Genomic DNA, 16265 nt, shown 5'->3' on the forward strand with positions numbered 1-16265 from the left:
GGTCCTCATGGACTTCGTGTTAAATGAGACCCTGGTGGGAAAGCCAATGGGCATGGTACAATAATATTTATGATTGCCCATCCGCATGTGCACTTTCCTTCCCTCGAGCGTCCGTTGAAGTTGTCAATCCACCGGTTTATAAGACGACAGGGCAGTTGTCCCATTCCTCCCAACGCTTCCCCAAAACTAAAAATCGTGCGTGTCGGTTCTGAAGACAACATTTATGGAAATTGGTAAAGTATGGTGGAGCTGAAGCGATCCATCTGGTTTAGTGTTTCAAGACAAACTAAATATGTTTGAAATTAAGTTGTTGGAAAACCGAGGATCGTGCAGCTAAATATTATTTGCGACTGTTCATGCGCATTTGCACTTTCTCTCCCTCGAGCGTCCGTCGAAGTTGTTAATAGACCGATTTATAAGACGACAGGGCAGCAGTCCCATTCCTCCTAACTCTTCCCCAAAACTAAAAATCGTGCGTGTCGGTTCTGAAGACAACATTTATGGAAATTGGTAAAGTATGGTGGAGCTGAAGCGATCCATCTGGTTTCGAGTTTCAAGACAATCCAAATATGTTTGAAAAGAAAGTGTGGGAAAACCGATGGTCGTGCAGTCAAATATTATTTGCGACTGTCCATGCGCATGTGCACTTTCTCTCCCTCGAGCGTCCGTCGAAGTTGTTAATCCACCGGTTTATAAGACGACAAGGCTGAATGCTTGTGTAGGTCATACGAGAAGTGGCTGCGAAAGCTGACAGAACCCGCTTCACTCCGTTCCACAACACTGAGGAAACTATCGTTCGCAGGTACCACGAGAGAGAGAGAGAGAGTTGGCGCTCTCGCAGAGGAATTATTGTTATTATTCCGCAGCAGACGATCGCCCGAGAAACACAGGACAAACAGAAGCGGGGAAAATAAAGAGAAAGTCAGGAAGTGGATTGTTCTTTGTGTGTGAGTGTGTGTGTTTGTGTGTTCGTCCGCAAGTATTAAACTGGGACTCTATGTGATGGGAATTGGACTTCGCTGCCCCCATTTAGAGGCGATTCTAAGGATTCTCATCTTCCTCGCTTTGTCTCGTTGCGCAGGTAAGCGATCCTTATTATTCATATCCCTTTGTCGAAGATGAGTCTTTTGTTGTTTCGGCATGGGTGCAGAGTACCCTCGTGAAATTCAATCATGCCATATTTCGTAAGGGATTTTTTCGATGAAGTAAGTAAAAGTCGGTTTCTCAGGTGAAGGGAAAGTAAAAGGCATCTTTCAGATACGGATATTCATGAACAAGCAGAGACAAACATACATATCCATACCTACCTACATACATACATACATACATACATACATACATACGTACATACATACATACATACATACATACATATACACATATACATACATATACACATATACATACATACATACATACATACATACACACATACATACATATACACATACGCATACATACATGTACACTTACACATACAAACATACACACACATACATACATACATACATTCACACATAAATGCACGCATGCGTTCATAACATACGTACATACATATACACATACATACATACATATACACATACACATACATACATATACACATACACATACATACATACATACACACATACACACGTACATACATAGATACATACACTCGTACACACATAAATACATACACACATACATACATACACACATACACACGTACATACATAGATACATACACACGTACACACATACATACATACGTACATTCACACATAAATACACACATAGTTTCATAAATACATACATACGCACATACTTCCAAACATTCGTAAAACACACACACATATGTTTTTATACTAGGCAGTAGAAATTTAAATTTATAAGTGGAACGAAGACCTCTCTGCAAGCCTTATTTGGGGAAAAAGTACAAATTTTTGGGAGGAATAAAAGAGACACTATTACTTTAAATTTTACATTTCGATTCTTTTTTGAGTGGAAAAAAACTAGATTTTTAGGGGAGAGAAAAGGGACAATATTATAACAAATTTTTACATTTTGATTCCTTATGTGTGGAAGGAATTGTAGATTTTTGGGAATTGTAAAAAGTTACAATATTTCTTCAAATTTTTACGTTTCGATTCCTTTAAGTGTAGAAAAGATTATAAATTTTTGGGAGGGAGAAAAATGACAATATTACCTTAAATTTTACATTTCGATTCTTTTAAGTGTGGAAAAAATTATAAATTTTTGGGAGGGAGAAAAGTGGCAATATTACTTTAAATTTTACATTCCGATTGCTTTATGTGTGGAAAGAATTATGGATTTTTGAAAGGAAGAAAAAGAGCAATATTACCCAAAACTTTAAATTTTAATTCCTTTGTGTGTGGCAGGAATTATAGATTTTCGGGAATTAGAAATAGGACAATATTACTTCGCATTTTTACATTTCGATTCCTTTATGCATGGAAAGGATGATAGAATTTTATGAGGGAGAAAGGGGCAACATTACTTCAAAACTTTAAATTTTGATTTCGTTGAGTGTAAAAGAAAAATACATTTTTGGAGGGAGAAATGAGACAATATTACTTCAAAATATTCACATTTCGATTCAGTATTAGAGCATTTTCACATTGTAAGTTTTGTGTAAAAAGTGGTGTTTCTTTAAACAATATCTGATCCAAATTAAAAAAAAATTTTTTTGCCTTTATTCCACTGAAAATGCACAAATATTTTCTGGAAGGGATCTAGATAAATAAAAGGAAACATTACATACAACATTAATGTTGGAGTCCGTTAACTTATTTCTTTTTTTCAAATCTTACAATTAGCTCTTCCTGGCTATTCATCATTCTGTACTATCTATCTATTTGCCTTCATTCCACTAAAAGTGCACAAATATTCTCTGGAAGGGATCTAGATAAATAAAAGGAAACATTACATACAACATTAATGTTGGAGTCTGTTAACTTATTTTTTTTTTTTCAAATCTTACGATCAGCTCTTCCTGGCTATTCATCATTCTGTACTATCTATCTATTTGCCTTCATTCCACTAAAAGTGCACAAATATTCCCTGGAAGGGATCTAGATAAATAAAAGGAAACATTACATACAACATTAATGTTGGAGTCCGTCAACTTATTTCTTTTTTTCAAATCTTACGATCAGCTCTTCCTGGCTATTCATCATTCTCTACTACCTATCTATTTCAATCAATTTAAATATCTATGTCCTCAGTTCTTTAAAATAAACGAACATTCATTCAGTATATGTTTGCTCTAGTGGCACGTTGAACTAATTTTAAAAAGAGGAAGTTGTCAACTCATACTGTCCGCCTGATTTTGCTTATCTACTAGTTCATCTAAAGGTGATCCGATTTGAAGAATTCTTTTTATTTTTAACTTCTGGAAAAGGATTAATAAAGGTTGCCTGTGCATAAATTTTTAAAACATTAGTACTTAAAAATAAATAAATAAATAAAACAAATACATTTTACACAGAATTGTGGAGGAAAATATTTATATAGTAATTGACACTATAAACCGCATTTAAGAGTTAAAGAAAAAAAAGCGACTCCCTAAACACTATCAATATTGAATATTATGTGGGCATAAATTAATCTTTACTAATAATAAAGCTGAAAGTCTCTCTGTCCGGATCTCTGCCTGTTAAGATCTCTCTCTGTCCGGATTTCTGTCTGTCAGGATCTCTGTGACGCGCATAGCGCCTAGACCGTTCGGCCGATTTTCATGAAAATTTTCACAAAGTTAGTTTGTAGCATGGGGGTGTGCCCCTCGAAGCGATTTTTCAAAAATTCGATGTGGTTCTTTTTCTATTTCAATTTTAAGAACAAAATGTTCATAAGATGGACGAGTAAATTACGAAATTATCATAACGTGGAACCGTAACATGGGTACAAGTCAATTGGCGAGAAAATTCCCCATACATTATTTGTAAATATACAGGCGAACCAAAAAGTTTCTTTTAATTTTTCTATTACGGGCGAAACCGTGCGTGTACCACTAGTAGCTAATAAAAATTTGAATGATCCAGACTCCGCAAAGTTTTTCTTTAAAGTTAAATAATATTCGAATACAGTACATTGCTGTTAACATATTACTGTTATGCAGATAATGGTTTTTCGTTGCCTTGTGTCGACTTTATACAGTGGCTCCCAAAAGTGTTCGTACACCTTGAAATTTTGTAGTGAAACAAAAATAATGCAAAACTGAATTCGAATATAAGGTTCAATTTTTTTTTCACACCATTCCTATGCCATTCTGAATAAAACACAGTAGTTTTTTCTTACTTTAAAATATTGCCAGGTTTTATTTTTGAAATTTGTCAAAAAACGTAGAAAAAGAGAAAAAATACGGCACAAAAGTCATCGTACACTGAAGTATTTTCGAATAAATTCATGGTTAAAATTATCATATGTGGTTTTTTTTAATTATTTTTGCATTGTAATGACACTCTTTAGTCATTTACCGTTACTTTTTTGTCTTTTTATTCCCTATTATTCTGCTTATTATTTTTAAATGGCAGGTAAAAAGCAACAAACACGATTCGAAATTTGATTTTTTTTCCTCACAGTAGCCATAAATTGCTTTGAAATGTCTCTAAATTAGGTAATTTTTACCATTCTATAGTGAAGTGCTTGATAAAATGCTTTAAAGACAAGAATCGGATCGAAAACAAGGTAAGAAAAGGTCAACTGGCAAAGTTAACAAAGCGTGATCGGAGGTTTATAGTTAACAAAATTATGAAAAATACACATTTGAGTGCTGAAAAAGTTTCTGCAGAATTGAATAAAATATTTTACGTTTAATTTTCACCTAAAATTGTTCGCCAAGTTCTCTGATTAGCTGGATTAAAGGGGATCTCTTCCCGCAGAAATTTTCTTGTTCATGCGAAAAACAGTAAGCTTACACTTTCCGTCGTAATATCAATGATAAATAAGCTCGAAACGTTTTAGAACAACGTCTAACTTATAGATGAAAACAAATTCAACATTTTGGGTTAAATTGTTGTATAATTGTAAATAGAAGAAAAAATGAGGAATTAAATCTTAAGAACTTAGTTGGATCAGTTAATCCCGACGGTGAAGGTGTTCTTGTGTGAGGGTGCATTACAGCATCAGGACTTGGAAATTTGGAATTTTTTGATGAAATAATGAATCATGCTAGTTATTTAAATGTTTTAAAAAACAATTTTAAATATTAGAACAAAATTTGGTAACCGGAAACAATTTTGTTTTTTTATCAAGATAACGATAAGAACACACATTTGCGTTTGGTGTTTCAAAAATTGTCCTTAAGCTTAGAAATGTCTCCTAAATCGCAAGATTTAAACTTAATGGAACATATTTGGAGATATCTGGTAGCTAGATTGCGAAAATAGACCATTAAAACAAAAGCGAACTAGAAATAGTAAGACTAGAAGTGCAACTGAACACTTATTCAGAAATTGCAAAAAAAAAAAAAAAAAAAAGAAAGAAAGAAAACAATGAAATCTATTCTCAGACGTTTAAAAGCTGTTGTTGTTACTGCATGATATTCTACTAAATAATAACTTTGGAAAAAGTTAGATTATTTACTAATTTTTTGACATTTTTGGAGAGTGTACGAAGACTTTTGTGATATAAAATTTCCAGCACTTTTTGGTTTTCGATTTTTTAAAAATTACGTTTTAATGTTTTATTAAAAATTTTCATGTAGTTTTGTTACAAATATATCATAAATCTTATAATAAAATACCTATTCCGAAATATTAATTCTAACCAATGGATAATGGCCTATTTAATTGAAAGTCGTAGGTGTACGAAGACTTTTGGGAGCCACTGTATTTTGTGTTTAAAAGTAGCGTTGATAAGTTTAGAAGTAGTTTTATGAATGGTGATTCGCTCCCTCCCCACACCTCTCCCAAAATTCTTTTTTGAAATGTAGTTCTTGTTCGTCTTTTTAAAACCAATCTCCAGCTGAGTAAAACCATAAAGATATTTTTGCGATTCTTGAAGCTTTCTAAGCAGTTTATATCATTACGGTTAGGCAAGCTTAACATGAAACTTATTAAATGCTAACTCAATGTGACAGGGTTATTCTAATATAAAAGTTACTGGCATCTAACTGTTGTATCTCTAAAAAATACCAACGAAAAAGTTTTAAAAACTGAACATTGCATGGATAACATCTATCATTGGTTTATTATGGTGGATCCCGAAGGGATTCATTTGGACTTTTAGAGGTCCATTTTGGTCTGCAAGGGAGTCGATGCCAACGAAAGAAAAAGTTGGAGACATAAATAAAGGTCCACGAACCTGGATCACGTTTAAGCAAGCTATTGCTAAACTTTAGGCATTCTTTTAGTGTTATGCTCGCGAAATACAATTTTTACGCACACACTAACATAATACTTATTTATGTAAGAAAACAAGATTTTAATGACAGAAAAATCTTCTGCCAAAAATAAGCGATAAAAATTTTGTTTCAAATTTGAGGAAAAAAGAGCTTTCTTTTTTCTTTTGGCGGAAAAAAAATCTTCTGTTTTTGGTTAAATAATTGGGATGCATTCCATATCCATTGGTTTCCTCTTATGCAATTCCGTTCACAACGGAATGCCTGTAATGGCGACCGAGAAGAATCTTGGATTTAAACAAAATGATTGAAAGAATTATCTTAACTTTTTCAGTGTAGTTGACTGCAAAGCATTTTCTGTCAAATACATAAACAAACTGCACAGATTTGTGGAATGATTATTTTGGTCCTTCAGCAAAATATATGAAAAAATAAAGAAGTGTTAAGGTTTTGAAAAATTAATTTCAAAATGTGTTTTTAATTTAAGAAAAAATATTATTAATTTTGGGGGATGAATGTTTCATTACTAAATAACTGAGCAGACAAACGGTTCAAAAATTATTTATTTCACTATTTTTTTTAAAAAAATTTTATGAGAGTTATGTGACATTTTAAGCCTGGCAAATTTGAAGCCTTAGGCAAAATTTTACGATCTGATTTACTCTGTTTTCAAACATTTGAATACATGTATTACAACGCCTAATTTTAGATCTAGAGAAGTCCAAGTACAATAAAAAAATTAGGCAAGAGGTGCATTAAGCAAAAAAGCTTGGGACCGTCTGATGTATACCAACATTTCGGCATTCTTTTAAACTTACTATAAAATTCTTACAGAGCATTAAAAATTTTTTACTTTATTTTTTAACTAGCCGCCTGAGGCGATCAGCTGGTCCGCCTTTTTACGCCATTCGCCTTTTTGCACCAGAGTTGCCGCCTTTGGCTGCTGCTTAGACAATTTAGCGACGGTATTAATCAATGTTTTTCTCTTTTTTCTCAATATTAACAAAAACATTTTTTGTCCACTCAACCTCTATCTATCTCTGTATCTACCTCACATAACCGCCAATTCGTAACAGAAACGAAGATCATGCAAAAAATCGCGGGCTTTATTTATTTAATCAAAATAGCCCTCAAAAATAAAGGCTCTATGTTCCCCGTAGTGTTCAAAAAGTAGCGCTTGCAAAAAAAAAAAAAAAAAAAAAGGTGAAGAGAAGGCAAACGATTTTAGTTGGATCACGTGATGAGGTAAGCTCGGAATCAGCCGGCAAGCGAACAGCTCGCGTTGTGTTTTGCCATTACAAAAATTGTAAAAAAAAACAATTGCGTATTTTTCAAAACTTTTTTCTTCTGAAGGGGCCGGAATGTTTTTACTATTACCAACTAAAATTTTAGAATTGAGGGTTCAATACTTGTCGCAGGATGGGTTTCGAAAAAAACTAAACCCAGAAAAAAATGTAAAATAAAGCTTTTTTCAAAAATCTGTAAAAAATACAAAAATTGCTCTATCTTCAAAATTTTTTCATTCATCATATTTAAAATTAAATTTCCTACACAATAGTATAAAAAATATCCGTCTGGCGCGATTGGTTCGGGATCTGTGAGGTCAAGAGTACTAAAAAGTGCTAAAAATAACATAAACTATTAAATAACTTTTTTTCTAATTAAAATATCAAAAATCGAAGCCCGAGGTGCACATTTTCAGCAAAAACTGCACCTGTGTACCAAATTTCATCTTTCTAGGCCTTACCGTTTTCCCAGGATGCACGCCACAAACACACACACACACACACACATCTTGTTTTATTATATGTATAGAAGATAGAAAATTTCATTTCTTCCCATTTATGGTATTTAAATACAACGGTCACCAAAAAGAAAAGAAAAATACTTATACTACATGTGTACTCGTATATTATAAAGAAGAAAAAGCCTGTGTAAATACGCATTTTTTTGCACCAAAAGGGGGGGGGGGGGGCGAGGTAGAAAGGAAGAAAAAAAGAAAAGAAAAAAGAAAGGAAATAGCTTTAATAACAAATTTCTAAGATTTTTTTTAATGATATAAAAATTTCTATAATGAAAATGCAGTTTCTGTTGTTAACCTAAATTAGAAATGTTACATACCCTCGTTAAAAAAATACATAAGGGCAATATTTTATCTTTAATCAGTAAGAAATCTATGCTTTCCTCAGAAACGAAAAATTTCTCTGACTTTTTTCAGAAATTAAAAACTTCCCTGACTTTTCCTGTTTTTCTAGGTGCATCCATTCCCTGATTTGATACTCACGTACAGGTTTTTGAAGGGGAAAAAAATCAATTATCTTTAAAATCCATTTCATTAAAACACCAACGCCATTGTCAATTCAGTCTATGTTGTACAAGCTAACAGTTTTTGAACCAATTTTTATTGCATTCTTCTAACATTTACCGCTATAAATAGGTTTCCGAAGTGTTTGAAAAGAGAAAGCTCCAGAGGAATGATTGTTGCATAAAAACATTTTGAGCTAATTGTATTTACGATAATGATGTCTTTTGTTCGGATATTCAAGGTTGAAACGCGATGAATTTAAAACTTTCCTTAAAGATCTATTATTTACGATTTATTGTCGAAGAGTTGTGCACTCGATTGCGTTGTAAGGGACAATCAGACAAAAAGCCATAAAATCTTAGAGGCATTTAAAATGTAATGGTCTTAATAAAGTTTAATTTCACTTACATTTTGAGAGATATTTATTACTTTGTACATTAATAATTAGCAGGGGTAGCATTTTGATGACTTAAAAGTTTTTTTTTAAATGCCCATAAGAAATGGAAATAAAGCTCTTAAGTCATTAAAATTGACCTGAAAATGAAAAAATAATGCCCTTTAAAATTTCAATTTTTTTTACAGTAGTTTGTTTTTTAAACTATAATTACTCATGTTTACAAATGCAGTATGAAGTATTTTTTCATGCATTGAAAATTTTTCTCAGATATTGTTTTGTACATTACTAATCAACAGGGCTAGGATATTGAGAACTTAAAAAATGTTCACAAAAATGGTAAAAAAAGCCTCTTAAGGGATCAAAAACGATCTAAAAGTGAAAAATAATGCTTTTATTTTGGACACGGTTTTAGAAAATACGTTGCAATAGTTCATTTTTTTCATTATTAGAATTATGTTTATAATTTTAGTACAAAGTATGTTTGTTCTCATGAATTAATTTTTTTCATAAAAATAAATTGATAAATCAGAACAAAAGCGATAAAACCTCAAAATATTTAACAGTGTAGTAATTTCAATGAAATGTAATTAAATTTTCACTTTGAGGTTTTATTTTGTATACTATTACTAATAAACAAAGCTAGAATGATGATAACTGAAAAATTCTTTATAAAGTTTCACAGAAAAAAAAACCTCTTAAAATGATCAAAAAGAATCGAAAAATACTGAATTTATAAAATAAATTTTAAATTACAAAATTTATTTTGATTTATTTAGTATGAAGTATGTAGCCATGCATTTGTGCATTTTCTTTAAAAAATAAAATCACAGTAAAACCATTGTGTATTTGGTATATAAATTAAAACGGCAATGACTGAAAATGTTTTAAAAAATGCTCACAAAAACATTTCTTAAAGTCATCACAAATGATCTAAAAATGAAAAATTACACCCGTTAAATTTTCGGGAAAATATTTTATAGTAGTTTTTTATTTTAAACTGTAAGACTTACATTTAAATTTAGTTCATGGCTCTTACTCATGAGTTAATATTTTTTTATAAAAACTAATGTGATAATTATAAATGTAAAATAAAATATTGATGATATAAAACATTTTGAAAATTCTCACAAAAAATCCAAAGAATATCTGTAAAAACGAACTTAATGTAAAAATCATCATGGTGTAAAAACGAAAAATTATGACTTGAAAATTTCAAAGAAAATATTTATAGTAGTTTATTATTTTATGTTTTTAAATTATAAGTTTTGTTTAAAATATGCTCTCGTGTAATTCAAATTTTTCTTAGAAAATAAAATAATTCAGATTAAAAGCGATAAAATTCTAATGATATTTAAAGAATAACCACTTTACTTTAAGCATAATTTTATGCTCATTTTGGGAAACACTAATTATTTTGTACATTACTAATTAACAGTACTAGGATGTTGATGTCTTCAAAGTTCTTTAAAATTGGCCAAAAAAAAAAAAAAAAAAGAAGGAAAATAACAATTTTTATAGTAATCAAAAATACCCTAGATATAAATAATAATGTCCTTTAAATTTCAAGGAAAATATTTTGTAATAATTTCTTATTTTAAGTTACAAAAATTAGGTTTTAAAATTCAGTACAAAGTATGTACTCCTGCACTTACAATTTTTTTAAAAACATGAAATGATAATTAAAATTATGCTGTAGTTTAAAATAATATAAAATGTTGATAACTTAAAAACTCTTTGTAAATGCCCTCAAAAAGTGGAGCAAAAGCCTCTTGTCCTGAAAAATTAGTTAAAAGTGAGAAATAATGTCCTTTAAATATTAGATTAGACGAAGTATTTTAAAGTACACTGTTATAACCAGAGGCTCCAGACGGGTGAATATATTCCCCCTAAGGTGAAAGCATGGTGACCAAGGGTGCCATACTGGCCAGGAAGTAAAGCAGAGGTGCGAAAGTAGCAGACAGTCGTAGACAGGGGTGCCAAAACAGCAAGCAATCGCTAAATGACTTGCTGGCGCATGCGCTTCCGACATACATTCACCATTCAACCACTTCAATATGGCGGACGAATGATAGGTTGCACTACGCGTGGCTTCTACGTCTTTCACATTGAATGAAGTACACTATTGGATTAAATCTCAACTTTTGTAGGATAATTCTTTAAAATAACAAGTAAGTACAGCTTTTGATCACTTTGTAGCTTTTAGGGCTTTCAAACATAGTTAAAAGTACGTTTAATGCTTTTCAGTTAGCGTTAGTCCGTTACGATACCGTAGTACCGTTAGTTGTTTATTTTCAGGTTACCGTTACTATCGTGAAAATTCCATCATTCACACAAAACGCTACTAAATGTATCTATCATTATTTTCTTGAGTACTCGATAAGCAACATTTAATCACCGAAATAGTAACCGCAATGATATTTTCAATAACCAACAAGTGAGAACCTAAATAAAAATGATTCTTGTGCTTCGTGTAGCGAACGTAAAAAATAAAAAAGAAATCTCTCTCCGTCTATCTTTTTCTTTTGCTTTTTCGTTCAAGTGTTTGAATCATTTCCTGTTAGCGGTTATTCGATAGTGTTAGGAGTTTCTTTAAATTTTTAACTGTCGAAAAATTTTATGCGCATTTTATTTTATTGTTATTTTGATTGAAATGTTGAACGTTTGAGAAACGATTTTGTTTTATCGTAACTTGAATATTCCAGAATATTTTTGGCTGTTCATGTAAATAATTCATAAGTACATCTACACTTTACTTTCGGTGCGGTTATTTCTCACAAATGATCATTAACTTAACTATGATTATTCAAATAATTACTCGTCTTTAACTTTAAATATATTTGTGACAACTCTTTGATACCAAATAAAGTCTGTAGATATTTATTGTTTTATTCATTTTAATATTACTTTGTAAAACAAAAACAAAAAAAAAAAAAAACTCATCAGTACGCAGAATTTTTTTACAAGTTTTTTACCGCCCCGAGAGTTATTATAATTATTATTATTTATTTTATTTATTTTTAAGAAAATGATAAAAATTTCACAGGTCCGCAATGTTTTCCATTTGTTTTTACTGACCCGTGGGTCAAAAGAGGTTGAGAAACACTGATGTAGAGAACGATCAGATGAATTAAAGCAATGAGCACTTCTTAACTATGTTGAAAACTCTGAAATATGGTCAAATGCTGTAATTACAAGTTTTATTCATTTCCATTACTGAATTCATGCAATGTGAAAAGTGTGCAAAACGTAGACTATCATGAATCAAAACAAAACTATTAAAAAAAGAAAAATACACAACTGTATTCAAAAACGCACACAATACGGGGGAGGGAGGGGGGAGGATCTACAGTAAGGGTGCCATTTCTCTCTCCGAAGGTTCATTTTTTTCACCCCGGCTGCCTACTTTTTGAAAGGTGCCTGTTTTTCACCCTAGTTAGAGGTGAAATTTCGGCTCCGTATTGGGTGCCGCTGGTGAACAAGCGTTTCACCCCTGAAAGGTGCCGAATGCAACCTGTAGTTTTAACAGTGTAGTTTCTTACTTTTGGTTATAAAATTTGTATTTATGAATTTAGTACAAAATATGCACTTATACACTTATGAACTTTCTTTTAAAAAAAGTAATAATTAAAATAATAGTGCATCGTATAAATAAAATAAAATGTTGATGCCTTAAAAATTCTTTGAAAATGTGCAGAAAAAATGAAGAAAAAAAAAGCCTCGTAAAGTGATTAAAAATAATATAAAAATGAAAAACAAGATCCTTTAATTGTCGAGAAAATATTTTGCAGCGGTTTATTACTTTAAATTTTAAATTATGAGTTGACTACAGTAGATATAGTCTGCATTTATACATTTTCTTTTAAACTAAAGTGTTAAAGTAACAGTGTATTTTATAACAAAATAAAACGTAAATAAAAAAAAAATAACTGATAAAATGAAATGTAAATAAATAACTGATAACTGAAAAATGCGATTAACAATTTATTAATCGTATGTTACAATATTTTTGAGCGGCAGAAGATGTTATTAAATGTTTTTGATGAACCTAAAGACCAAAAAAAAAAAAAAAAAATGCCGGATGAAAGGGAGGAAAAAACCCCTTCTTTTATGATACATTGAAAAATATTTTATATTTTTAGGGCATACTTAATAAAATTCACTAACGAACCATTACAAATTTGTCTTTTTTACCAATTAAAATGTTTTTGAAGTTTCCTTCAAAATTTCCTTCCTCCGTTTGACATCAACTATTTGTATTTAGTGCATGCTTAATAAAATTCACTAACGAAAATGTCTTCCATTACAAATTTGTCTTTTTTACCAGTTAAGATGTCCGAAGTTTCCTTCAAAGTATGAAAAGAAACCTATTTCTGCATGGAAAATGTTTTTGCAATGGAAAATTCAACACATGAGAAAGACTAAATATATAAGATAATATTATCATAATCACACAAAATGACCTACAAATATAAACAGATCTAAATAAATGCAAATAATAATAATAAAAAATCATTACGATAAAAATGGCCAAAAATGTGAAAAATGCATTAATTATCAAGTCCTTACAAATCATTAGTTAAACATTAACTAATTTTATATTAAATACATTAGATTTTTTGCGAACACTATAAGACCTCACTTTTTGAGCTATACATTTTGCTTATTGTATTCACTACACTGTAGCTCACATTCACTCTTTGTAGTCTCTTTGTGATTGATAGGCAGTGAGTCATATGATCCATTGCCGTTGCATGAAAAACTATTTTCAGAGGGTGATTTTGATCGCTCTCGTGACGAGTAATATTTAATAAAATTTGCAATTTCTTTCAAATGGGATATTCTTTGCTGTTTATTACTTATGATAATTTTGAATGATTATTTTTTAACACATAGCTAATTTTTTTTTTTTTATTCCAAACATATTTAAATAAATTCATTCGGGAAATGTTTTCCATTTTCATATTGTTTGTTTCAAAATGATTTTTTTTAAATAAATGTTCTATAGTATTTCTTATTGTTCATACAAGCGATATTTAGTATGTAATTTATTTTTTGAGGATTGTTTCATCCACTGTAGTCTAACTTTTAAAATATTGCCATTGCAGTGTTCTTTTTGTATGTTGTTTAGTATGAATAAAAATCTAGAAAAACTGGATTGAAATTTGTATAAAAGTATAACTTTCAGAAACGCAGAGGAATCAACCAACGCGAATGGAAATTTGAGTAGGAAAAAAAATTTCAAAATAATTAAAAGCAATGGTTTTGAATCGTTGCAGCAATCCTTGATAGAGAAAAGTTAAATTATTCAAAAGCAAATTCATATTTTTGTGAAGTAAACAACTTTAAAGTGTAAAAGTAAAATTAATAAAAAAAAAAAAAAACACTTACTGTATAATTTTATTTGTATTTTCAATGCGGAAATTTTGGGATTTTGAACGTTAAAATCCAGTGAAAAATACATAAAAAATAAATAATTGATAACAATAAAATTTTTTATTTTATTTTCAGTAGTATTAGTAAGGAACATGTATTTTTAAAAACCAAAAATCGCAACTTAATTTCATATTTTTTAAAAAAAGTTTGAATACATGAAAATACCATCGACTCGAAATGTCTTCCACATTTAAGTTAATTTTGTTTTCATAATTTGAATTTCCACATCTGATATTTACATTATGTTTTTCGCAATCATGAGTTGTGAGAGGACCCGTCAAGTTGGGTTTATTGTTTCTACATATGAGGCAGTGAGAAGTAAAGGGATGTAAGTGTCAAAGTTAAAATTATGGAGATAACCAATACAAATGATACGGTAACTTCTCCTGTGTAATGGGGCATGAGATAGTACTAGTTGCCCTGATAGGTGGTGCTATATAGCATGATTTAGGGAAAAAAAACAATGAAAGCCTACCTAGGATCTGAACTTTAAATGCGTTTTACTCAAAACTTTAAATCATCCACTTGCAACTCTTTACTTCTCGCTCCCTCATATGACGTTCAAGTCAAAAATACATTTTAGTTCACAAAAGAACAATATGTTCAATTTGCAACACAAATTTCAACTTATATATTTCTCTAGCCTAATTTTTCTGTTGTGTGGTCCACGAAATCTTCTTTACTACTCTATCAAATTTCACGATTTACCCTTTATTTTAAAGCTTATCATGGCGGCTAATGACGAAAAACAGCCCCATGGTCTAAAAAGGCACCGCTTCGCTTACATTTGAGATTTTGAATCATCTACGAAGTGATCCTTTGATGGATGATTCCTTTGGATTACAAATTACCTTCTTGGACTGACAGAAAGGAGAGATACATAGCTCAGTCGATCGAGCATTCAGCTTTTGACCGAATGGTCCCACGGTCGAGCCTCTGTTCGAGTGGTCAGCCTTTATCTTTACTAATAATAAAGCGGAAAGTCTCTCTGTCTGGATGTCTGTAGGATGTCTGTGATGCGCATAGCGCCTAGACCGTTCGGCCGATTTTCATGAAATTTGGCAAAGTTAGTTTGTAGCATGGAGGTATGCACCTCGAAGCGATTTTTCGAAAATTCGATTTTATTCTTTTTTTATTTCAATTTTAAGAACATTTTCCGGAGCTAAATTATCATAAGATGGACGAGTAAATTATGAAATTATCATGACGTGTAATGGGAGAGCGAATGAACATAGCCAATTGGCGAGAAATTCATCATCCATTGTTTGTGAATATACAGGCGAACCAAATGACCTTTTAATTTTCAACTACGGGCAAAGCCGTGCGGGTACCACTAATAGTATATTAAAGTAAATATTTTACGTATAATATCTTAGGCGTTAAAGTTAATGCAGCGGTAATGCTCTTCGCTTTTTCGACTCTTTGCTGCAGCCTTCATTAAGCATGCTGAACTATGACAGATAATGCACTATAAGTCATTGTTGCAATGTAAGAGTTATTGAGTCTGGTAATTTTTTTTATCTAGCGAAAATGTGTTTTTTTACATACGGTGTTTTTACATGATGTTTTTGCAGCAGGGCAATAAATTGCGAACGCAAATGCTTTGTACGGGTCAGCTAGTAAAATTGAAAACAATTCAACTGTTTTAGGTTTTTTTCTAGCATTCGGAAACAGCTTCATTAAATTTGCAAAACAGCTCTGTTTAAGTTTTAAATGTAAATTCACTTGCTCCTTACGAAATTGCACCCTCAGTAAATTAAAATTTAATGGCTGAAACACTACTA

General features: G+C 31.1%; 1 protein-coding gene across 1 annotated transcript in view; it reads left to right on the forward strand.

Moving 5' to 3' along the window:
- The first annotated feature begins 725 nt into the window (after positions 1-725).
- LOC129217818 (dual oxidase-like) overlaps positions 726-16265 on the forward strand; it is a 264773-nt gene continuing 249233 nt past the window's right edge. Inside the window, exon 1 of the mRNA XM_054852156.1 lies at positions 726-1081. Within this exon, the coding sequence (XP_054708131.1) occupies positions 1003-1081 (79 nt within the window). The 5' untranslated portion in view covers positions 726-1002. The remainder of the gene's footprint in view (positions 1082-16265) is intronic.

The sequence above is a fragment of the Uloborus diversus genome, chromosome 2, assembly GCF_026930045.1.
Source record: "Uloborus diversus isolate 005 chromosome 2, Udiv.v.3.1, whole genome shotgun sequence".
Taxonomy (NCBI): Eukaryota; Metazoa; Arthropoda; class Arachnida; order Araneae; family Uloboridae; genus Uloborus; species Uloborus diversus.